The 23,138-nt window shown below is 44.3% G+C and overlaps 1 protein-coding gene across 3 annotated transcripts in view; it reads left to right on the top strand.

Moving 5' to 3' along the window:
* The window catches only part of ache (acetylcholinesterase (Yt blood group)), a 35,701-nt gene extending 14,857 nt beyond the window's left edge, over positions 1–20,844 (top strand). For all 3 annotated transcript variants that reach the window (XM_020491274.2, XM_020491275.2, XM_020491276.2), the window contains exons 2-11: positions 1,629–2,063; positions 6,696–6,800; positions 7,126–7,339; positions 7,430–7,693; positions 7,895–8,077; positions 8,237–8,335; positions 8,690–8,885; positions 9,398–9,590; positions 9,740–9,918; positions 16,102–20,844. In XM_020491274.2, coding sequence (XP_020346863.1) covers positions 1,726–2,063; positions 6,696–6,800; positions 7,126–7,339; positions 7,430–7,693; positions 7,895–8,077; positions 8,237–8,335; positions 8,690–8,885; positions 9,398–9,590; positions 9,740–9,918; positions 16,102–16,223 — 1,893 coding nt within the window. In that variant the 5' untranslated portion in view covers positions 1,629–1,725 and the 3' untranslated portion in view covers positions 16,224–20,844. The remainder of the gene's footprint in view (positions 1–1,628; positions 2,064–6,695; positions 6,801–7,125; positions 7,340–7,429; positions 7,694–7,894; positions 8,078–8,236; positions 8,336–8,689; positions 8,886–9,397; positions 9,591–9,739; positions 9,919–16,101) is intronic.
* The last annotated feature ends 2,294 nt before the right edge of the window (positions 20,845–23,138 follow it).

Below are 23,138 nucleotides of genomic sequence, written 5' to 3'. Positions count from 1 at the left end.
AATCTGCAATTTCCAGCTACAGTGGTCATTTACAACATTAAAATGTCTACACTGTATTTCTGATCAATTTGATGTTATTTTAATGGACAAAAAATGTGCTTGTCTTTTCAAAAAACAAGTGACCCCAATACTTTTGAATGGTAGTGTATATCATTTTTACTTAGTTAAAAATCTATTTATCTGATTAATTGTAAAAAAAGTATATAATTTCCCAATGTTTTGAGCACACAATATAGCTCAGTATTAGTATTATTTACCTTATACGGGCTTTTTTTGCTTGTCTTTATCAAGGGTGCCAATCATTTTGGACCTGACTGTATGTGATGATGCCATATAAGTGATGATGCCATATAAGCGTACAGTTGGCCTGCATGAGAAGAGGATGCAGTGTGTGTGTGTGTCTGTGACTGTTTGTGTGTGCGTGTGTGTGTGTGTGTGTGTGTGTGTGTGTGTGTGTGTGTGTGTGTGTGTGTGTGTGTGTGTGTGTGTGTGTGTGTGTGTGTGTGTGCATGCGTGCATTCGTGCGTGCGTGTGTGTGTGTGTGTGTGCATGCGTGCATTCGTGCGTGCGTGCATGCATGCGTGTGTGTGTGTGTGTGTGTGTGTGAGAGGATCGGGAGAGAGGTGACACCACCAAAAATAGAACAACATACAGCAAAGAGAAAGAGAACCGAAATAGTACACACACACACACACACACACAGCTGCAGTGAAAGTCATGTACCCCTATCTGTGACTCCCAAACTAATCCCGTCACTATGGCAACCACGCATCGCAAAAACAAGAACAACAACTTACAACCTCACAGGTTTGTGTGTGTGTGAGTGCATGTTAACGCTTGCATGGCTGTGCGTGTGTGTGTTTTTCAGAGATCCTTACAGTCATATCAACACAGTTGGTTTGGTTAATTAGATTCCTTTGACTATAGGGTGCTTTGTGGTGTAGAGTGTCCTTCAATATTTAATATTGCTTAAGTTCTTTCCTTTCCTTCGCCTCTTGTCCTCTTTCTCTAAACCCGACCTCACGCCGTTGCTTAGTAAATACCTGCTAGGGTAAATACCTGCTTAGTAAATACCTGCTAGGGTAAATACCTGCTTAGTAAATACCTGCTAGGGTAAATACCTGCTTAGTAAATACCTGCTAGGGTAAATACCTGCTTAGTAAATACCTGCTAGGGTAAATACCTGCTTAGTAAATACCTGCTAGGGTAAATACCTGCTTTGTAAATACCTGCTAGGGTAAATACCTGCTAAGTAAATACCTGCTAGGGTAAATACCTGCTTAGTAAATACCTGCTAGGGTAAATACCTGCTTTGTAAATACCTGCTAGGGTAAATACCTGCTTAGTAAATACCTGCTAGGGTAAATACCTGCTTAGTAAATACATGCTTAGTAAATATCTGCTTTGTAAATACTATCAAGCCCCACAGTTTTTTTCCTCAAGCTCTCCCTCTTTCCAACACGCAACTCCCTTTCTTTCTCCATATATATCTGCTTGTATTTATATCCCTTTTTCTCTCTCTCTATCTTCCACTCTCCTTTGTGTCATCTGTTCTCTGTCACTCTCTTTCTCCTAATCACGTTTCCTCTCTCTCGCTCTCCCCCTCCCTCTGCTCCTCTCTCCTACAGATCTGAGGGACACCAGACAGAACAGAGACCACACACCTCCGACTACCTAACATCAGAACCAAGAAGTCCACCATCAGCAAACAACAGCAACAGCGCCATGCATACCTCCATCGTCTTCCTCCTCCCCTTCTTCCTCCTCTCTCTCCTCGCCTCCTCTTCTTCTTCCCAGAGTGACTCTCCGGAACTCGTTGTCGCCACGCGGGCAGGACGTGTCCGCGGCTTCCGCCTACCGACGCCGGACCGGAGTCACGTGACCGCTTTCCTCGGAATCCCATTCGCGGAGCCCCCACTGGGCAAGAAGCGCTTCAGAAAGGCGGAGCCCAAGAAGCCATGGTCGGACTTGTTCGAAGCTAGCTCCTACCCCAACGCCTGCTACCAGTTCGTTGACACCTCTTTCCCCGGGTTCCAGGGAAGCGAGATGTGGAACCCCAACAGGTTTACATTTCTTTTACGTTTACATTTTCCAGGTTTCCAAGTTGCGAAACTCTTAAGAGGTCTATGGTTTTAGACATCCTTTTTTTGGGTTCCAAATTGCGCTCTATTCCCTATTTAGTGCACTACTTTTGACCAGAGGAGTATACTACAAATCAGGTTTGAGGAGTTAGCAAGGTAACTTTAATTTAGGATAACCCATACCACGAAAGTAACTCACCTTTTAGCAAGGCATTTTTCAATGGCAACAAATCCTTCTGATAACCTTGCTCCGGGACAGGCTAACTCAGGGCTAACTTAATTTATCCCGAATGAAGTAACTGAGCCACGAATTGAGGACCAATGATCGCAAAGATTGCATCATCATCCCCTTCATTTGAGAAAGATGACTGATTCAATATTGTATTCATCAAATGTTTTTTTGTGTATAAAAAATTGGCATGCATCACAATTGGGCGGCAGGGTAGCATAGTGGTTAGAGCGTTAGACTAGGAAAGGTTGCAAGTTCAAATCCCCGAGCTGACAAGGTACAAATCTGTTGTTCTGCCCCTGAACAGGCAGTTAACCCACTGTTCCTGGACTGTCATTCTTAACTGACTTGCCAAGTTAAATAAAGGTAAAACATTTTTTTTTTTAGTAATGACAGAATGCATTTGAAACGTCATGCATAACATAATACAGTAGATGTATAATAGGTGGGGCAAAAAGATGATTTTGTATTGATAAGCACACCAAATACGGCCTTAACAGAAGGTAATAACAAAAAGACAGCACTTCTAAAAGTCTATTTCACACCGTAGCCTGCAGAATTTGCAAGAGAACTTTTCCTTCATTTTGATTTTGGCACAAATGAAAATGTGTCCCTCACTCGGCCCGTGGATTGATGTTTCAGCATTGTCTCGGTTGAAGAGTTGGGCTTTCGATTAGCCAACTGCGACATGAACGCACAGTTACAAACCTAGCTCGAGCAGGCTCAAGTAAGAAGTGGGTTGCGCCATCAATATCCACCTTCGTAGTACGGATATAGCCTGATCTTTAATGTGACACTAACTGAAGATGGCTAGCTTCATAAAAACCTGACTAGATCTAGCTTGCTAGATTGGACTCTGGTTGACTCTGGTTGGACTCTGGTTGAACTCTGGTTGAAAGTAATGCACTATGTAGGGAATAGGGTGCCAATTTGGGATGCATTTTATTTAACTTTTGTATTATTAATCTATTTTATTGCTACTTGTTTGCTTTTACTTCATTTCCTTGTTTTACTTTAAAGTATGTTTGCGATTTTAAATGCACTTCAACCCTTGTGTGGTGTTCATGTTATTCACTCAATGTTTGCGGGTCTGATGGACCCACAACATTATTGGGTTTTTAAAACAATACAGCCAGAACGACTTACGTAAAAATACTGAGATGTTGACTGATATCAATTACAAGCCATATAGAGCGCATACATGGTTAATATTTGCCATTTACCTCTGCTAGATCACATTTATCAATAAAAAACGCTATTTGCGGAATAAAGACATGGGCGGAATAAATCATGTTTATCTTGAACAAATATAAACGAAACAAGATTGTCATCACTATCGATGTTTATTGCTTTGAACTGAACAATTTGGAAAGATACATTTTACATACATTATTGTATGGAAATGATAAATGAGCCCCATTGAAAACAAGTTAAGGCTGGTCTACACACCACATGAGGGACAGAGTTTTACTGTGTGTGTGTTGCAAATGTATTTCTTGCACTTGATGCATGTGTACTGCGTCTTCCTGTCCTTCTTGGGTCCACACACATCGCAGCGCTTCTTCTTGTTGCTACCGGCTGCACTCTAGAATGATGAAAACACTTAGTTCAAGAATTTTGCTAACATCTCACTCACTAACATGTATAGTTACAGCAGGCCAAGGTAGGAGAGTCAGACACACACACATGCAACAACATCACTCACACTTACTTCCAGTATTGGAGTTGTTGGTACTGTGGGTCGAGCGGATGGGGCACCAGCATGGCTGCAAGAAGCTGGGGTCCTTGGGTGGTTGCAGTGGCTGCAGAAGCTGGGGTCCTTGGGATATGTTGCCCCCTCTGGATTTGAGGTCTTACCAATTACTTCCTCGAGAAAGAGCCATCTCCTCTGGAGCTTCCCTCTGTTCCAATCTGGGTTCAATGCCATCCAGATGACAAACGAGTTGTACGCCAAGATGTACAACATGTTGAATAATATCATAAGTGGCCAGCGTAGGGTTCTTCTTTTGCAGCTGAAGCCAGTCACCAGCTTGTCGAAATTATCCACCCCTGAGGGCCTACCGAGTGGTGCAGTGGTCTACGGCACTGCATCGCAGTGCTAGCTGTGCCACTAGAGATTCTGGGTTTGAGTCCAGGCTCTGCCGTAGCCAGCCGCGACCGGGAGGCCCATGGGGCGGCGCACAATTGGCCCAGCGTCGTCCGGGTTAGGGAGGGTTTGGCCGGCAGGGATACCCTTGTCTCATCGCGCACTAGCGACTCCTGTGGTGGGCCGGGTGCAGTGCACTCTGACCAGGTCGCTAGGTGTACGGTGTTTCCTCTGACACATTGATGCGGCTGGCTTCCGGGTTGGATGTGCGTTGCGTCAAGAAGCAGTGCGGCTAGGTTGTTTTTCGGAGGACGCATGGCTCTCGACCTTCACCTCTCCTGAGTACGTACGGGAGTTGCAGCGATGAGACAAGACAGTAGACACTACCAATTGGGGAGAAAAAGGGAAAAATAAATACATAAAAAAAATAATTTTGTGGCATTGTAATCCATTATGATTTCTGGTTTTTGATGTTCCTGGCCACAGATTCTCCCATCCCATCTCCCATCCCATTTTTGCCTTTCTTTGGCACATAAGACACTAGGGATGTGTCGGTCCGAAACACAAACTTAGAGGAATTGATAGGCCTGTTCAGTGTCTTCAACAGCTGAGGTGGGAGCTCTGGCTTGTTTTTTTGTAATGTTCCTACCATCGTCAGCTTCCTCTTGAGGAGCTCCTGTCCCAGCTTGTGCGAAGTAAAAAAGTTATTGCATTTGATGTTGTCCTGTGTCACGTCCAGGACAACCCGCATGCATCCCTTGGTTCTTCTCAGGGGCTCCTCCATCTGGCTTCCCCGTATACACTTGCTAGTTCCATGTATATGTTGGAGCAGCATCCCAGGCAGCCCAGATCTTGATACAATATTTTGCGGGTTTAGATGGTATGTACTGCCTGAAGGGGCAACGGCCCCTAAATGGCATAAGCTTCTCATCAACAGAAATGTTGGGCCCAGGATTGTAAAACAGGGGAAGGCAGTAGACCCACTTGTCCCACACTGACCTGATTGCACCTAGCTTGTCTCTCTGCCGCCGAGCTGGCTTGGTGTCATGGTTATCGAAGCGGATAATCCCTGAAATAATTTGGAAGTTTTCCAGAGACATTGTTGCCAGGAAAGGTTCTCTGCCAGTTTCTGCATCCCACGGGGATTCTGTGGATTCCCCATTGGATCTGAAAACAACAGCAAGGATAAGAACCCCAAACTATACAAGTAAATGACTTTGGTCCATCTCTTTCCATCTCTCTCCAAAAAAACACGCCTTCTCTCCAAATTAGTGCAATCCAGAATGATTTTCTGGATGGTGTCTGAGATGAACAGTTCAAAAGAAGACATTATGTCCTGCACATCTGTAACCGCCATCCGCGTCGGCCCTGGTTGCATCCTTATCACATTGGCAGCCATGCGGGGTGGCTCATTCCTTGGGCAAGAAGACCATTCAATTTCCCAATTTTTGAACATCCATATTTCTCCTCCTGCAGGCTGCTGATGAGCTGGTTGCTGACGGGCTGGTCCTGGGGCTGACTGAGGGTCTCATCCTCTTCTTCCAACTCACTGTCAGACTCTGAATTGGCAGAGACATGATCCTCATATTCTGAAAATTCTTCATCTTCCAAAGTGGAAGACGTTCCTTCCACACTAGTTGAGCCGAGATCCTTTTTGCCATACTGATTGATTGTGGTATCATTACCACACATGCAAAGCTTTTTATTTGCTATGTCCCTCCCCCAATTTGCACCTGGCTGGGGTAGAGTGTGAAAAATACAGATTATTATTTTTACAATGTATTGAAATAATGTATTGTAATAACATTGTGCAGGTTCCCGCAAGACATTGTGTAGTTTCACACACTAAAAAGGGTAAAGAGTCCAAGAAAAGCAGGAGACAGGGAGAGAGACAGGGAGACAGACAGGCAGGGAGACAGACAGACAGGTTCTTGGTGCTATGTTGAAACAGCAGGCCCAGGGAGGAGGAAGACAGAGTGAAGGCACACAGCAAACCTTTTTGTTTAAATTTTACTTGTTTTCACCTACACACACACTTTTATTACCCTCGGGTCCAGTGGACCCGAACACCACATATGTAATATAAATGTGTAGGGGGGTGCACAGTGTGCACTCAATGAAAATGTGTTAATGAGCCAAGGCCAATGAGTCTCAGGTTTAGTAAACATTGAAAATGGGTCCCACAGACCCGAACACCACAGAAGGGTTAAATAAAGTTTGATTTCATTTGAAAAAAAGTTTTGTTATACCAGGTGGTAGCTAGATGTTTACAAAATAAAGTCTGATTTCATTCCAACAGGGAGATGAGCGAGGACTGCCTCTACCTCAATATCTGGGTCCCCACCTCCGCCAGACCTCACAACCTCACCGTGATGGTATGGATCTACGGAGGAGGGTTCTACAGGTAGGTAGTCCAGTGGGCTAAGGAGCTTGACCTGTAGCCGGAAGGTAACCAGTTCGAAATGCAGGCAGGGCACTGGAAGAAAGGAGGGAATTGATCTGTATCTGGAAAGTGAAAGGCTTTCACATCCCAGCAGCATTTCACAAGCACTTAACCGTACAACATGCTCTCCATCCAGGGATGCTGCACTGCGGCTAGGACCCTGTGCTCTTTTCAAGTTTGTGTGTATGCATGAAGGTGCTATCTGGGGGTATTGAGCAGGAAACACATTTTCATTGTTCGCTGTTACATGGACAATAAAGTTGTATTGTATTGTATTGTTCTACAGCGGATCATCGTCCCTGGACGTGTACGACGGGCGCTACTTGGCTAACTCGGAGAAGGTGGTGGTGGTTTCCATGAACTACCGCATCGGGGCCTTTGGGTTCCTGGCTCTCCACGGCTCCTCAGAGGCCCCTGGGAACGTGGGGCTCTTAGACCAACGCATGGCCCTCCAGTGGGTCCAGGATAACATACACTTCTTCGGGGGCAACCCCAAACAGGTAATGATAATAAAGAGGAAATGTGTGTGTCAGCAAGCTTGTGCGCTCTATAAATTCAATATTATTGTTATTAACTACTACTACTCGTAGGTGACCATCTTTGGGGAGAGTGCCGGAGCAGTCTCTGTTGGGATGCACCTCCTGTCTCCCGACAGTCGACCCACCTTCACCCGAGCCATCCTCCAGAGTGGAGCCCCCAACTGCCCCTGGGCCACTGTTACGCCAGCTGAAGCCCACCGTAGGGCCGTCATGTTGGGGAAGCTCGTTGGGTGCCCCTCGGGGGGTAACGATACGGAGCTGGTGGACTGTCTTCGCAACAAGCCCCCGCAGGAGCTCATTGACCAGGAGTGGCAGGTACATTCATTTATTACATTTATGTTTACTTTTAGAGTTACGTTTGACATTTAAATGTGCATTTCCATAGCATTTCCGTGTACATTTATGTTTTACGTTCACATTTAACGTATGTTAAATGTTAAATGTAAGGAATGTGTTTTCAATTATTTACCTGGTTAAATTAAGGTGACATAAATACATTTTGTTTTGTCTTCTCAGGTCATGCCGTGGTCTGCCATCTTCCGTTTCTCCTTTGTGCCCGTCATCGACGGCGTGGTCCTTCCAGACAACCCCGAGGCCATGCTCAGCTCAGGCAACTTCAAGGACACCCAAATCCTGCTGGGGGTCAACCAGGATGAGGGGTCCTTCTTCCTCCTCTATGGAGCCCCTGGCTTCAGCAAGGTACGTGAGGAGAGAGAGGGGATGGAGTGTTTTTCTCTGTGTGTGCATTTGTAGCGTGGGTGTGTGTGTTTGTACATTCATGACTGTTTTGTGTGTGTGTGTGTGTGTTCCACTGTCACTGATACAATTTCACACAAACCTTCCATTGACTCCCCATAGGACAATGAGTCACTGATCTCGCGCGAGGACTTCCTGGAAAGCGTGAAACTGAGCGTTCCGCATGCCAATGAGATCGGCCAGGAGGCTGTGGTTCTGCAGGTAAGTAGCCCAGCCCGTTAAGGAGGTGGACCTGTAGCTGAAAGGTGGCCAGTTCAAATCCTGGTTGGGCCATGTGCTGGAAAGAAAAGGGGAATTGATATGACAAGCTAGAAGACAGATTTTAGTTGTTCGCTGTGACATATGGACTAATAAAGTTGTATCAATCAGGGCAACCACAGCACAGAGCACACTCCACTTGCATGGCAGTTCAGTTTACATGCCCTCTCGAGGGCAATCGGGTAACCACTAATGTCTGACCATGTATTGTGTTACAGTACTTTGTGACAACCGTGGATGTACAAGTGATTGTATATAATAAATATGATTGATTAATACAGTTGTATTGTGTTGCAGTATACTGACTGGTTCGATGAGAACAACGGGGTAAAGAACCGTGATGCCCTGGACGATGTGGTCGGAGACCATAATGTCATCTGCCCCCTGCAGCACTTCGCCAGGAGCTATGCCCAGTTTCACTCTAACCAGGGTGCCAACAATGGGCAACCAGCGGGCAACGCAGGGGCCACGGCGAAGGATGGGAACTCACAAGGTAAGAATGGTTCACAAATGTTTTTCAAAGACGTCGTTTTATGTCATACAATGGTGCTCAGAAGGAATAACACAAGTTTGAAGTTGTTCAAACCAAAAGTCGAACTCAAAGTCCTGCGTCAATATTCCATGCCAATGTCTCTCCTATCCTATTGTTGTTCCCAGGTGGAGTGTATCTGTTTGAGACATATACAACACTAGAGTGGGGATACATGTTCTATTTCATTCTATGCTCTATTCCAAACTCTCTAGGTGGAGTGTACCTGTTTGGGACATAGACAAGACTAGAGTGGGGATACATGTTCTATTTCATTCTATGCTCTATTCCAAACTCTCTAGGTGGAGTGTACCTGTTTGGGACATAGACAAGACTAGAGTGGGGATACATGTTCTATTTCATTCTATGCTCTATTCCAAACTCTCTAGGTGGAGTGTACCTGTTTGGGACATAGACAAGACTAGAGTGGGGATACATGTTCTATTTCATTCTATGCTCTATTCCAAACTCTCTAGGTGGAGTGTACCTGTACCTGTTTGACCACCGTGCGTCTAACCTGGCGTGGCCTGAGTGGATGGGTGTTATCCATGGTTACGAGATAGAGTTTGTGTTCGGCATGCCGCTTGAGAAGAGACTGAACTACACAGCCGAGGAGGAGAAACTGAGCCGACGCATGATGAGATACTGGGCCAACTTCGCACGCACCGGGTAAGACAGGGGGGGGGGGGATAGAGAAATGGGGAGTTGTAAAAGGGTATGGGTTGGTGTGTGTGTCTATCGAAGCACACTGAAATTAAATCTATTCTCTCTCTTTCTGTCTCTTTTCTCCACCCTCTCCCACCTTTCTCTCTCTCCAGTAACCCCAATATCAACTTTGATGGCAGTGTGGATAGCAGGCGGAGGTGGCCCCAGTTCACCAACAGTGAACAAAAACACGTGGGTCTGAACACGGAATCCATGAAGATCCACAAGGGCCTGCGGAATCAGCTGTGTGCATTCTGGAACCGCTTCCTGCCACGCCTCCTCAACATCACCGGTAAGGGGGTTACACACACACACTACAATGACACAATCTGGGACTCTAACAGCACATTAAGGACATCAAAGCAATGCTCATGACAGTACAACCATACTGACAACGAAATATGGTTGTTGTAATCACAAATCACAATTATTTGTAAGGGAGATTCATTATTAAACTCAATATTTGGTCATTAAATGATTTATACAGAGGGTTAATGGCTGGAAATATTCGAGGAGAGCTAGCTGCGGCTTACAGTCTTTTACAGGGAAAAAGGCTCAATCAACCGACAAGTACAGTGCATTCGGAATGTATTCAGACCACATTTTGCTACGTTAGCCTTATTCTAAATTGTATTAAATTGTTTTTTTCCTCATCAATCTACACACAATACCCCATAATGACAAAGCAAAAACAGGTTTTTAGTAAATGTAGCAATTTTATTTCAGATAAAAACCGATATGTCACATTTACATAATTATTCAGACCCTTTACTCAGTACTTTGTTGAAGCACCTTTGTCAGTGTATACAGCCTTGAGTTTTCTTGGGTATGACGCTACAAGCTAGGCACACCTGTATTTGGGGAGTTTTTCCCATTCTTCTCTGCAGATCCTCTCAAGCTCTGTCAGGTTGGATGGGGAGCGTTGCTGTACAGCTATTTTGAGGTCTCTCCAGAGATGTTTGATCTGGTTCAAGTCCAGGCTCTGGCTGATCCACTCGAGGGCATTCAGAGACTTGTCCCGAAGCCACTCCTGCGTTGTCTTGGCTGTGTGCTTAGAGTCGTTGTACTGTTGGAAGGTGAACCTTCGCCCCAGTCTAAGGTCCTGAGTGCTCTGGAGCAGGTTTTCATCAAGGATCTCTCTCTAATTTGCTCCATGCATCTTACCATTGATCCTGACTCCCAGTCCCTGCCTCTGAAAAACATCCTCACAGCATAATGCTGGCACCACCATGCTTCACCATAGGGATGGTGCCAGGTTTCCTCCAGACGCGACGCTTGACATTCAGGCCAAAGAGTTGGTTTCATCAGACTAGAGAATCTTGTTTCTCATGGTCTGAGAGTCCTTTAGGTGCCTTTTGGCAAGCTCCAAGCAGTTTGTCATGTGTCTTTTACTGAGGAGTGGCTTCTGTCTGGCCACTCTACCATAAAGGCCTGATTGGTGGAGTGCTGCAGAGATGGTTGTCCTTCTGGAAGGTTCTCCCATCTCCACAGTGGAACTCTGCAGCTCTGCCAGAGTGACCATCTGGTTATTGATCACCTTCCTGACCAAGGCCCTTCTCCCCTGATTGCTCAGTTTGGCCTGGCGGCCAGCTCTAGAAAGAACCTTGGTGGTTCCAAACTTCTTCTACTTAAGAATGGTGGAGGACACTGTGTTCTTGGGGACCTCCGATGCTGCATACATTTTTTGGTACCCTTCACTAGATCTGTGCCTCGACACAATCCTGTCTCGGAGCTCTATGGACAAATCCTTCGACTTCGTGGCTTGTTTTTTTTTGCTCTGACATGCACTGTCAACTTTGGGACCTTATACAGACAGGTGTGCGCCTTTCCAAATCATGTCCAATCAATTGAATTTACCACAGGTGGACTCCAATAAAGTTGTAGAAACATCTCAAGGACGACCAATGGAAGCAAGATGCACCTGAGCTCAATGTCGAGTCTCATAGCAAAGCGTATGAATACTTATGTACATAAGGTAGTTCAGTTATTTATTTATTTCTAAAAACCTGTTTTCGCTTTGTCATTATGGGGTATTGTGTGTAGATTGATGAGGGGAAAAAATTGTTTAATTAATATTATAATGAGGCTGTTACGTAACATAATGTGGAAAAATGGAAGGGGTCTGAATACTTTCTGAATGCACTGGATATGCAGGTCAGTGTCAGTACCTTATTCAATGTGAGTAGTTGAGGTGGGTTTATACATAAAAAGTCATAAAAATTGACCCAAGATGGGTGAACAATAGGTTGAACAATAGGTTGAGACTTCCACTGCACTAGAGTCTGCACACCATGTAGGATATACATGTATCAGAGTTGAAAAGTGTCTGGTGGCAGGAATATATAAATACCTATGGTAATATACAAATGGTAATATATACTTGTAAAAAGGAGTAATAGTGACCAGTGGTCAGCCCGTCAGGAAGTCCAGGGTCCAGTTGCAGAGGGAGGTGTTTAGTCCCAGGGTCTCGAGCTTGGAGGGCACTATGGTGTTGAACTCTGATCTGTAGTCGATGAACAGCATTCTCACATACAGTGGGGAGAACAAGTATTTGATACACTGCCGATTTTGCAGGTTCTCCTACTTACAAAGCATGTAGAGGTCTGTAATTTTTATCATAGGTACACTTCAACTGTGAGAGGCGGAATCTAAAACAAAAATCCAGAAAATCACATTATATGATTTTTAAGTAATTAATTTGCATTTTATTGCATGACATAAGTATTTGATACATCAGAAAACCTTTGTTTGCAATTATACAGAGATCCTTTTTTTTCCTCATGATCATTGATGCCCCACGAGGTGAGATCTTGCATGGAGCCCCAGACCGAGGGTGATTGACCGTCATCTTGAACTTCTTCCATTTTCTAATAATTGCACCAACAGTTGTTGCCTTCTCACCAAGCTGCTTGCCTATTGTCCTGTAGCCCATCTCAGCCTTGTGCAGGTCTACAATTTTATCCCTGATGTCCTTACACAGCTCTCTGGTCTTGGCCATTGTGGAGCAGTTGGAGTCTGTTTGATTGAGTGTGTGGACAGGAGTCTTTTATACCGTTAACGAGTTCAAACAGGTGCGGTTAATACAGGTAATGAGTGGAGAACAGGAGGGCTTCTTAAAGAAAAACTAACAGGTCTGTGAGAGCCGGAATTCTTACTGGTTGGTAGGTGATCAAATACTTATGTCATGCAATAAAATGCAAATTAATTACTTAAAAATCGTACCATGTTATTTTCTGGAGTTTTGTTTTAGATTCCGTCTCTCACAGTTGAAGTGTACCTATGATAAAATTTACAGACCTCTACATGCTTTGTAAGTAGGAAAACCTGCAAAATCGGCAGTGTATCAAATACTTGTTCTCCCCACTGTAGGTATTCCTCTTGTCCCGGTGTTAGAGGGCAGTGTGAAGTTCAATTGAGATTGCATCATCTGTAGATCTGTTGGGGTGGTATGCAATTTGGCAGGTACCCTTAGAGTTCTTGGAAAGAGGAATGATGGTGGTCAGCTTGAGACATGGGGATTACAGTCTGGGACAAGGAGAGGTCGAAAATAAACATGAAGGTGCCTACCAGGTGGTCTGCGCATGCTCTGAGAATTCGTCCTGTAATCCCTTTCGGCCCTGCAGCCTTGCAAGTGTTGATCAGAATCAGAAACCTTACTCACGTCAGCCTCGGAGAGCGAAATCGCCCAGTCCTCTGGGACGGCGGGAACCGTCGTGCACGGATCGGTGTTGTTTTTGTCGAAACGTGCATAAAATGCATTGAATTGGAATAAAAATTGATAGCAACAAGAAAAGTAGCCTCCAGGTGCAATGTTTCCTGCTTGTTTATAGCCTCATACAGTTTATTAAGTGCCAGCTTGTTGTTGTTGTTGTCCTGAGGTGGAATATGTACATCAGTCACAATAACAGATAACTCTCTTATGAGGTAGAAGGGTCGGCATTTGACCATCAGGTATACCAAGATGGGTGAACAATAGGTTGAGACTTCCACTGCAGTAGAGTCTGCACACCATCTGTTGTTGATGAAGAGACATGCCCCTCCCCCTCTGGATTTCCCTGAATCCAATGACCTGTCTTCTCAAAGAATGGAGAATCCATCGAGTTGGATAGCCATGCGGGGTATCTTGTCCGAAAGCCATGTTTCAGTAAAACAGAGAATATTGCATAATCTTATTATTAAGTGGCCAATAGAATGGAGGGAAGTGGTGGCCGGTTTTCCCTTTGCCTTAGTCTCAACAGGACGCCCGATCTCTTGCCTCTTTTTCGCTCGTGTTTCCTCTTGGGTAGCCCGAAGATTGGATCGGAGGTACATAAAGAGCCCAGGGCGGATGAGTCAAAGTTGAAGCCGAAATTGAGGGTTAGTAACTCTCCGATCTGATATTTAAATGTTTTTGTGTCGATCATATGAAATGATAGCAAGAAAAGTAACGATAAACACCAAAATTGTCACAAAATAGCAAAGGCGGCAGCCATACAGTAAGCCTCACCTTGCATAAAATCATTCAGCACCGGCTTCTAGTTTCAGCCACCCAAAGTGAGAGGACTGAAATATGGAGATGGCAGAAGGCTCCCTCTTAGTGAGGGTGACTTTATACACTGGACTGGTGTGTGGAGATGGCAGAAGGCTCCCTCTTAGTGAGGGTGACTTTATACACTGGACTGATGTGTGGAGTTGGCAGAAGGCTCCCTCTTAGTGAGGGTGACTTTATACACTGGACTGATGTGTGGTGATGGCAGAAGGCTCCCTCTTAGTGAGGGTGACTTTATACACTGGACTGATGTGTGGTGATGGCAGAAGGCTCCCTCTTAGTGAGGGTGACTTTATACACTGGACTGATGTGTGGTGATGGCAGAAGGCTCCCTCTTAGTGAGGGTGACTTTATACACTGGACTGATGTGTGGAGATGGCAGAAGGCTCCCTCTTAGTGAGGGTGACTTTATACACTGGACTGATGTGTGGTGATGGCAGAAGGCTCCCTCTTAGTGAGGGTGACTTTATACACTGGACTGATGTGTGGTGATGGCAGAAGGCTCCCTCTTAGTGAGGGTGACTTTATACACTGGACTGATGTGTGGAGATGGCAGAAGGCTCCCTCTTAGTGAGGGTGACTTTATACACTGGACTGATGTGTGGTGATGGCAGAAGGCTCCCTCTTAGTGAGGGTGACTTTATACACTGGACTGATGTGTGGTGATGGCAGAAGGCTCCCTCTTAGTGAGGGTGACTTTATACACTGGACTGATGTGTGGTGAGCCCTTTCGGCAGCAGAAGAAACCGTGGGAAGAAGTGGGTGCTACACATTGCTAGTGGAGGAGTCGTCCAGGATTGAGAACGTCAGGACATCTAGTCAACTCCAGCAACACCATCACCATTATCAAACTTGTCCCTCCCTAAGTACCATTCAACTCGACTACAAGAATAGAGGCCTTCAGCAAGAAGAGCAGGCACCATCCGAACCTGTCAAAAGTACTTTTTCTTCTTCTTGAACTAACTTTGAACACCTTTTCTGATTTTGCCATTTTACTGCAATTCAGCTTTAAGCTGTGAATGTGTACAATACAGGCTAATGATCAATACATAGACTATCAGATCAGAAAATGTTAGACTTAGCCAAAAAGGTTAGCAGGGTGAAGGGAATCACGGAATTCCTCTGGTCCCTCCACGCCATCTCTAGTTCTATTTCTCTTCTATGACATCACCGCTGCCTAGGCCTTATTTAGCTCATTCTAGGGCCTTATGCTTTTTCTCTGTTCTCTCCAAACTTAGACCTTTTTTTCTATTTTTGACTTCACCATCCACTCTCCTTTCAATCTGAATTCCCTTATCTTTTTTGCTAATATAATTTTATCTCACAACTTGTTTTATTTATATATATATATATATATATTATTTTATACAAAACAATCCTCTCTTTGGTATTTTAAATCCTTCTCAATCTTGGCAGGCGCAGTGAGAAGCCTCTAAAACTCCCTTTCTCTCTACTTTCTTATCCTTTTATGTTGCATATAAAAAAATTAAAAATGTTTTTATGTACAACACTTGTATTTTATCCCTCGTTCTTTTCCCTCCTCCTTTGTCAGAATTCCCAGAAAGCCTTTGCTATGAGAAACAGAACATATGTCAATAGCCACTGGACTCACTGTGTGTGTGTGTGTGATCCATCTTTGTATACCAAAAACCTAAACATGAGTATAATGCCAACTTTTCATTGGAAATGTTCCAAACCCCAAAAGCCACTGTGTTTTACTGTTAGAGGTCTGTGTGAAACATGTCTGGTTAGTTTCCTGACCTATGACCTATGGCCCCTAGTCAGATAAACAGGGATGATGTCGCTTCCTGGCTCGTCCCCACTGTCTCTCGGGTTCCTTTCGGATTATGTCTGATATTGTGTGATTCCATCTGTAGGTGACAGTGGTGACCCTGTCTTTCACTTGTGGTAATCTCTCTCTCTCTCTCTCTTTCTCCTCCTCCCCAGATAACATAGATGAGGCGGAGCGTCAGTGGAAGGTGGAGTTCCATCGCTGGTCCTCCTACATGATGCACTGGAAGAGCCAGTTCGACCATTACAGCAAGCAGGAGCGCTGCACTGACCTCTGAGGAGAGAGAGAAAGAGATGATGAAGACCTAGTCCTTCCATAGTTTCCTACATTTCTTCATGTGATATGATTTGTTAAGGCTTTGCAGTTTAACTCAACGAAGGCCAAACAGTGGATTCCTTTCCCCCACAAAATCACATTTAATGTGTCACAAATCATACTTTCTGTGTGTTTTTTGTTTTTCCATTGCAGATGTTTGGCTGCCTAAAACACGTCCATAAGCTGACAATTTATCAGCGTCAAATTTATTATGGAAGGAGGTGGTCATTGATGAAGGCTGTGAAACGGTGAACATTTCAAAGGTGTGTCATTACAGTACCTCTGAAGACTGTGTGTATGTGTGTGTGCGTGTATGCATGCATCCGTGGGCATGTGTGTGTGTGTGTGTGTGTGTGCGCGGAAGTGTGGTACGACTGAACCTCTGTGTTCTACATCACTCTTTTTTTTTTTTTTTTTTACTTCACTTTCTTATTTTCCAGTTGATACAAATCTCGCTATCTGCTTATTTTTAATGATCTTTATTTAAAACAGCTATTATGACCACTGTTCCACTGTCTGACCATGTATCCGTTCACTTGGCGTTCGTCTATCTCTTATATCTGCCCCCCCCCCCCCCCGTTCTTCTATCCTTCTTTCTTTCTCTCTGACTGTATTAGTTAGGTGATCTGTTGTTGTATCTGTGTCGTGTCTTCTCCCGTGTCTCAAATGACACCCTATTCCCTATATGGTGCACTACTAAGCTCTGGTTGAAAGTAGTGCACTCCATGTGGAAAAGAGGTGGGATTCAGAAATACTGTCTGTGTCTGTGTAGCGTCTTCTTTTGCATCTCAAATGTACACCCTATTCCCTACATAATGCACGACTAAACTCTGGTCGAAAGTAGTACATGGAATAGGGTGTGATTTGGGATGTAGTCTGGGTGGGTCCAAACCTAAAACCTCTGATCAATTATTATAGGAATCTGGAGCCATGTAAATCGCTGTGTGCTGGGTTAGAAAATAACTACACTGAAAAAACACACAGCTAAGACTGTGTGTGTGTGTGTGTGTGTGTGTGTGTGTGTGTGTGTGTGTGTGTGTGTGTGTGTGTGTGTGTGTGTGTGTGTGTGTGTGTGTGTGTGTGTGTGTGTGTGTGTGTGTGTGTGTGTGTGTGTGTTTGTGTGTGTTACACTAGATGGATATAAACAGACAAGTGCATACAAAGTTCATACACACACACTATCACTCTCTCACACACCAAAACACACACACACACAGAGTGGATTGAAAAGCGTGCACGGAGGACCAGTACTCACAAGTTCAGCGTTCAACAAGATAGACATGTAGTCATGTTATATGTCACACGTCTATCTTGTTCATCGCTGAACTTCATCGCTGAACTCCGTGCACGTTTCTCAATCCACTCTGTGTGTTTCGGTGTGTGTGTGTGTGTGTTTCGGTGTGCGCGAGAGCGATAGTGTTTGTATGCACTTGTCGGTATATATCCACATACCTCTGTCAATCACCTATATGTAGCCGAGCACTTGTGAATGTCAGTCACACCCACTGTTGTTTGTTCTAGCGTCAGAATGCAGTAAAGTATTATATTTTGTGGGCGTGAGGGTGTGTGTGTGTGCATACTACTAATATTGTCTCCGTGCCAACGGGTCGATGTGTCTCGCTCCCCTCCATCTCTCTCTTTTGTCCTATCCATCTCTCTCCCGTCTCAACCCCCCCCCCTCTCTCCATCTCTCTCTCCTCCATCTCTCTCTCCTCCATCTCTCCATGTCCCCAGAGGACGAACGGTTCTCGTTAGTCTAATGGAGACTGAAGTAATTCACTCAGTGTGTGCCTGTTGGTGTGTGTGTGTGTGTGTGTGTGTGTGTGTGTGTGTGTGTGTGTGTGTGTGTGTGTGTGTGTGTGTGTGTGTGTGTGTGTGTGTGTGTGTGTGTGTGTGTTTGTGTGTGTTACACTAGATGGATATAAACAGACAAGTGCATACAAAGTTCATACACACACACTATCACTCTCTCACACACCAAAACACACACACACACAGAGTGGATTGAAAAGCGTGCACGGAGGACCAGTACTCACAAGTTCAGCGTTCAACAAGATAGACATGTAGTCATGTTATATGTCACACGTCTATCTTGTTCATCGCTGAACTTCATCGCTGAACTCCGTGCACGTTTCTCAATCCACTCTGTGTGTTTCGGTGTGTGTGTGTGTGTGTTTCGGTGTGCGCGAGAGCGATAGTGTTTGTATGCACTTGTCGGTATATATCCACATACCTCTGTCAATCACCTATATGTAGCCGAGCACTTGTGAATGTCAGTCACACCCACTGTTGTTTGTTCTAGCGTCAGAATGCAGTAAAGTATTATATTTTGTGGGCGTGAGGGTGTGTGTGTGTGTGTGCATACTACTAATATTGTCTCCGTGCCAATCGGTCGATGTGTCTCGCTCCCCTCCATCTCTCTCTTTTGTCCTATCCATCTCTCTCCCGTCTCAACCCCCCCCCCCTCTCTCCATCTCTCTCTCCTCCATCTCTCTCTCCTCCATCTCTCCATGTCCCCAGAGGACGAACGGTTCTCGTTAGTCTAATGGAGACTGAAGTAATTCACTCAGTGTGTGCCTGTTGGTGTGTGGTGTGTGTGTGTGTGTGTGTGTGTGTGTGTGTGTGTGTGTGTGTGTGTGTGTGTGTGTGTGTGTGTGTGTGTGTGTGTGTGTGTGTGTGTGTGTGTGTGTGTGTGTGTGTGTGTGTGTGTGTGTGAGTGTGTGTGTGTGTGTGTGTGTGTGTGTGTGTGTGTGTGTGTGTGTGTGTAATTCAGTGCTCCAGTGAAACGACAGGATGCTGCGTCAGCCATTCGCTGGCTATGAGACAGACAGGCCCTGGGCTGGGCTGTACTGCACTGCTGCAGTGGCTGGGGCTGATGGAGAGAGAGGGAGGAGGGTGAGAGAGGGGCGAGAGTTGGAGAGCATGGGTAGGAGAGATGAGAGATGGAGGGGAATGAGAGATGGAGCAAGGGTGAGTGGGAAATGGAGAGAGAGAGGGTAAAGATAAAAAGAGAGGGGAAGATGGAGGGGAAAAGAAAACAGGGTTACGTACTCCACTCTTGTCTATACTAAGGTTATTTATCATTAATGTGACATATACGTACTATATGTGTGGGTTTTTGTTACTCTTTTTCAGTATTTTATTTTGCAGTTGCATTCTTCAGGTTTAAACCAGCTACAGATGTCAGAGTGTAAGAGACTGACTGTACGGAGTGTTTAACGATCACTTCCGTATCTGTTGAGATTGTTCTGAGTTTGGCTGCTCTCGCCGGGACTTTGACATGATAAATCCGTCCGTCTGTCTGTCTTTGTGTGTTCTCCGTATGTGTGTCTAATTGTCTGTCACTGTGAGTCTACCTTTTGTTTGTTTGTTTGTCCATCTGTGTCCTGTCTCTCTGCTTGTGTTTGTCTACTTGTCATCCGCCCGTCTCCATACAGTTTTTGCATGATGTCATACTTTTGTGATGTCATATGTGTAATGTCATATTTATTTGAACTTGCGTTTGTTGACATTGTGGAAGGGATCAGGATCAGCCTTGTGATTGGTCAGTGGGTCTTTCATCGAATCATTATGAGTGGTGTATTCACCGGCATGTACAACTCCTATTTAACGACTGGAGTAGAGTAGTCTAGCTTTAAAAAAATACATATATAAAATAAAAAAAGTCAAAGACTATCTGTAATTATTTAGATACTGGCTGAGTCCCAAATGGCACCCTATTCCCTACATAGTGCGTTACTTTTGATCAGGGCCCAAAGGGCTCTGGTCAAAAGTTGTGCACTATATAGGGAATGGGTTGCCATTTGGGACGCATCCACTTTGTTTGACTGAACAGAATGCATGTGTGTATGTATGGACTGGCTGCGTGAGTGTTCCGATGATGGCTGAGTGACAGCTGCTCAAGCACCTCTTTTCCAATAAGAGGGCCTGCTTACCCTTGCTCCCCCAATGATATCCCTTCATGCATGTCCAGAGCAACAACCCTCCCCCCCTCTCTGTAACCTACTCCAAATTTATGAGTTATTTTCCGTAACAATATAATACCCCTGATGTCCTGATATGTATTTGGATTATTATTACAATTATTATAGCTTTGAAATTACAGTTGATGTTAGCAATAATATAACACATTGATAACTAAATATATGACATTTATTGTATGATGATGATGATTATGACGATGATGATGAAGATTGACAAAGCAATATAATATATATATATATAGAGTGCCATATTTTTATTTGAATTGTTATATTATTTTTCCTTTTTCCTTTTTCAATCCAACAGTATTACTACAGTACTACTACAGTATACTAGTCTAAACAGTATATCGAGTATATACAGTATTATGGGTATATACAGCATAGTATCTACTGTATATAGTATATATATAGTATATACAGTTTATACTAGTAACACTACTGTACTATTACAGTACTACTACTTCTGCATCATTTGTTACAGTCGCTAGTACTTTAAATAATACATTAGAATGGCTTTTGTAGAAGTATGTATTCATGAATGCCAGCTTGTTGTTTGTCAAATTGCAACAAAATAAAGACACCTTGCTTGCTTACCTCTAATAACGCGTCTATAGCTCTCTTTCTCGTCCTTTCCTTACTGAAAGAGCGCAACACGGGTTACAAGGTTTTCTGGTCTGTGACCCACTGACACCGCCCACGGTTAGAGGTGAATAAGGCAGCCCAAGAGTCAACGCACAGGGAACTATATTCCCGCACACAGGAACAGAGGAACTGTGCATGGAGATGTATGTGGAATGCTAGTGGTTCTTAATGAACAGAAACCAGGGGTAATGAATACACTGTACACAATACAATAACTGGTGGCACAAGTAGTGCAACAAGGCTATTAACAAGGGAAGGACTGTATGAATGTGCATGCTACCTGTACATTACACAACACCGCAAACACGGAGGGAACATACAATAGGCAATAGTAACAAAGTACGAAGAACAATATACACATTTCAATTGGAAAAGCAAATGGGCAAATGGTTTGCAATTCCTTTTCCTAAATGGGTATGCATTTTTGTGACAAAATTTGAATTGAAATGCAAAAAAAGATATTGCATTATGATTTTCCTGATTGAGGACGCACAATGTCTAGCACTTTGAAAAAGAAATAGCAAAGTGTATAATTAAAAGTAAATGCTTAAACGACAAATAATTTCTCATGTTTTCCATTTCATTTCCTTGTTCTGATGGCATGAATTGTGACAAAAATAAAGATAATTCTCAATTAGCAACTGACAATGCTTTGACATACTTAAGACGGGCAAAATTCCAATTATCAATCAAATTAGATAAATCAATAGCAATGCTTCATTTTGCTATTTAAAAAAAATGTATTGCTCCTTTGCGTTTTCAATGTGTTAGACCTGTCAATCAAACACGGTGGAACGGGTTTTGGTAACATGAGGCGGAAGAGGTTGCCTGGGCTTGCTAGTTATGCTCAGACAGAAATATCGGTACTCTTAATTTCTTTAAGTATTTCTGGATCAGAGAGAAAGAGGCGAAGATGTACTACAGTGCCTTCAGAAAGTATTCACACCCCTTGACTTATTCCACATTTTGTTGTGTTACAACCTGAATTTAAAATGGATTAAATAGATGTTATTATCTCAACAATCTACACATAATACCCCATAATGACATATTTTTGCAAATGTATTGAAAATGAAATACAAAAATATATATTTTACATAAGTATTCACACCCCTGTGTCAATACATGTTATCAAATCAAATGTATTTATATAGCCCTTCTTACATCAGCTGATATATCAAAGTGCTGTACAGAAACCCAGCCTAAAATCCCAAACAGCAAGCAATGCAGGTGTAGAAGCACGGTGGCTAGGAAAAACTCCCTAGAAAGGCCAAAACCTAGGAAGAAACCAGGCTATGAGGGGTGGCCAGTACTCTTCTGGCTGTGCCTGGTGGATATTATAACAGAACATGGCCAAGATGTTCAAATGTTCATAAATGACCAGCATGGTCAAATAATAATAATCACAGTAGTTGTCGAGGGTGCAACAAGTCAGCACCTCAGGAGTAAATGTCAGTTGGCTTTTCATAGCCGATCATTGAGAGTATCTCTACATATCCTGCTGAAAACAGCAGGTCTGGAACAGGTAGCACGTCTGGTGAACAGGTCAGGGTTCCATAGCCGCAGGCAGAACAGTTGAAACTGGAGCAGCAGCACGGCCAGGTGGACTGGGGACAGCAAGGAGTCATCATGCCAGGTAGTCCTGAGGCATGGTCCTAGGGCTCAGGTCCTCCGAGAGAGAGAAAGAAAGAGAATTAGAGAGAGCATACTTAAGTTCACACAGGACACCGGATAAGACAGGAGAAATACTCCAGATACAACAGACTGACCCTAGTCCCGCGACACATAAACTACTGCCGCATAAATACTGGAGGCTGAGACAGGAGGGGTCGGGAGACACTGTGGCCCCATCCGATGATATCCCCGGACAGGGCCAAACAGGCAGGATATAACCCCACCCACTTTGCCAAAGCACAGCCCCCACACCACTAGAGGGATATGTTCAACCACCAACTTACCATCCTGAGACAAGGTCGAGTATAGTCCACAAAGATCTCCGCCACGGCACAACCCAAGGGGGGGCGCCAACCCATACAGGAAGACCACGTCAGCGACTTTAACCCACTCAAGTGATGCACAACTCCTAGGGATGGCATGGAAGAGCACCAGTAAGCCAGTGACTCAGCCCCTGTAATAGGGTTAGAGGCAGAGAATCCCAGTGGAGAGAGGGGAACCAGCCTGGCAGAGACAGCAAGGGCGGTTCAAAGCTCCAGAGCCTTTCTCTTCACCTTCACACTCCTGGGACAGACTAC

This window comes from Oncorhynchus kisutch, linkage group LG9, assembly GCF_002021735.2.
Source record: "Oncorhynchus kisutch isolate 150728-3 linkage group LG9, Okis_V2, whole genome shotgun sequence".
In the NCBI taxonomy this organism is placed as follows: Eukaryota; Metazoa; Chordata; class Actinopteri; order Salmoniformes; family Salmonidae; genus Oncorhynchus; species Oncorhynchus kisutch.
Note: the sequence above shows the minus strand (reverse complement) of the source record. Positions and strands in the feature narration are given on the sequence as shown.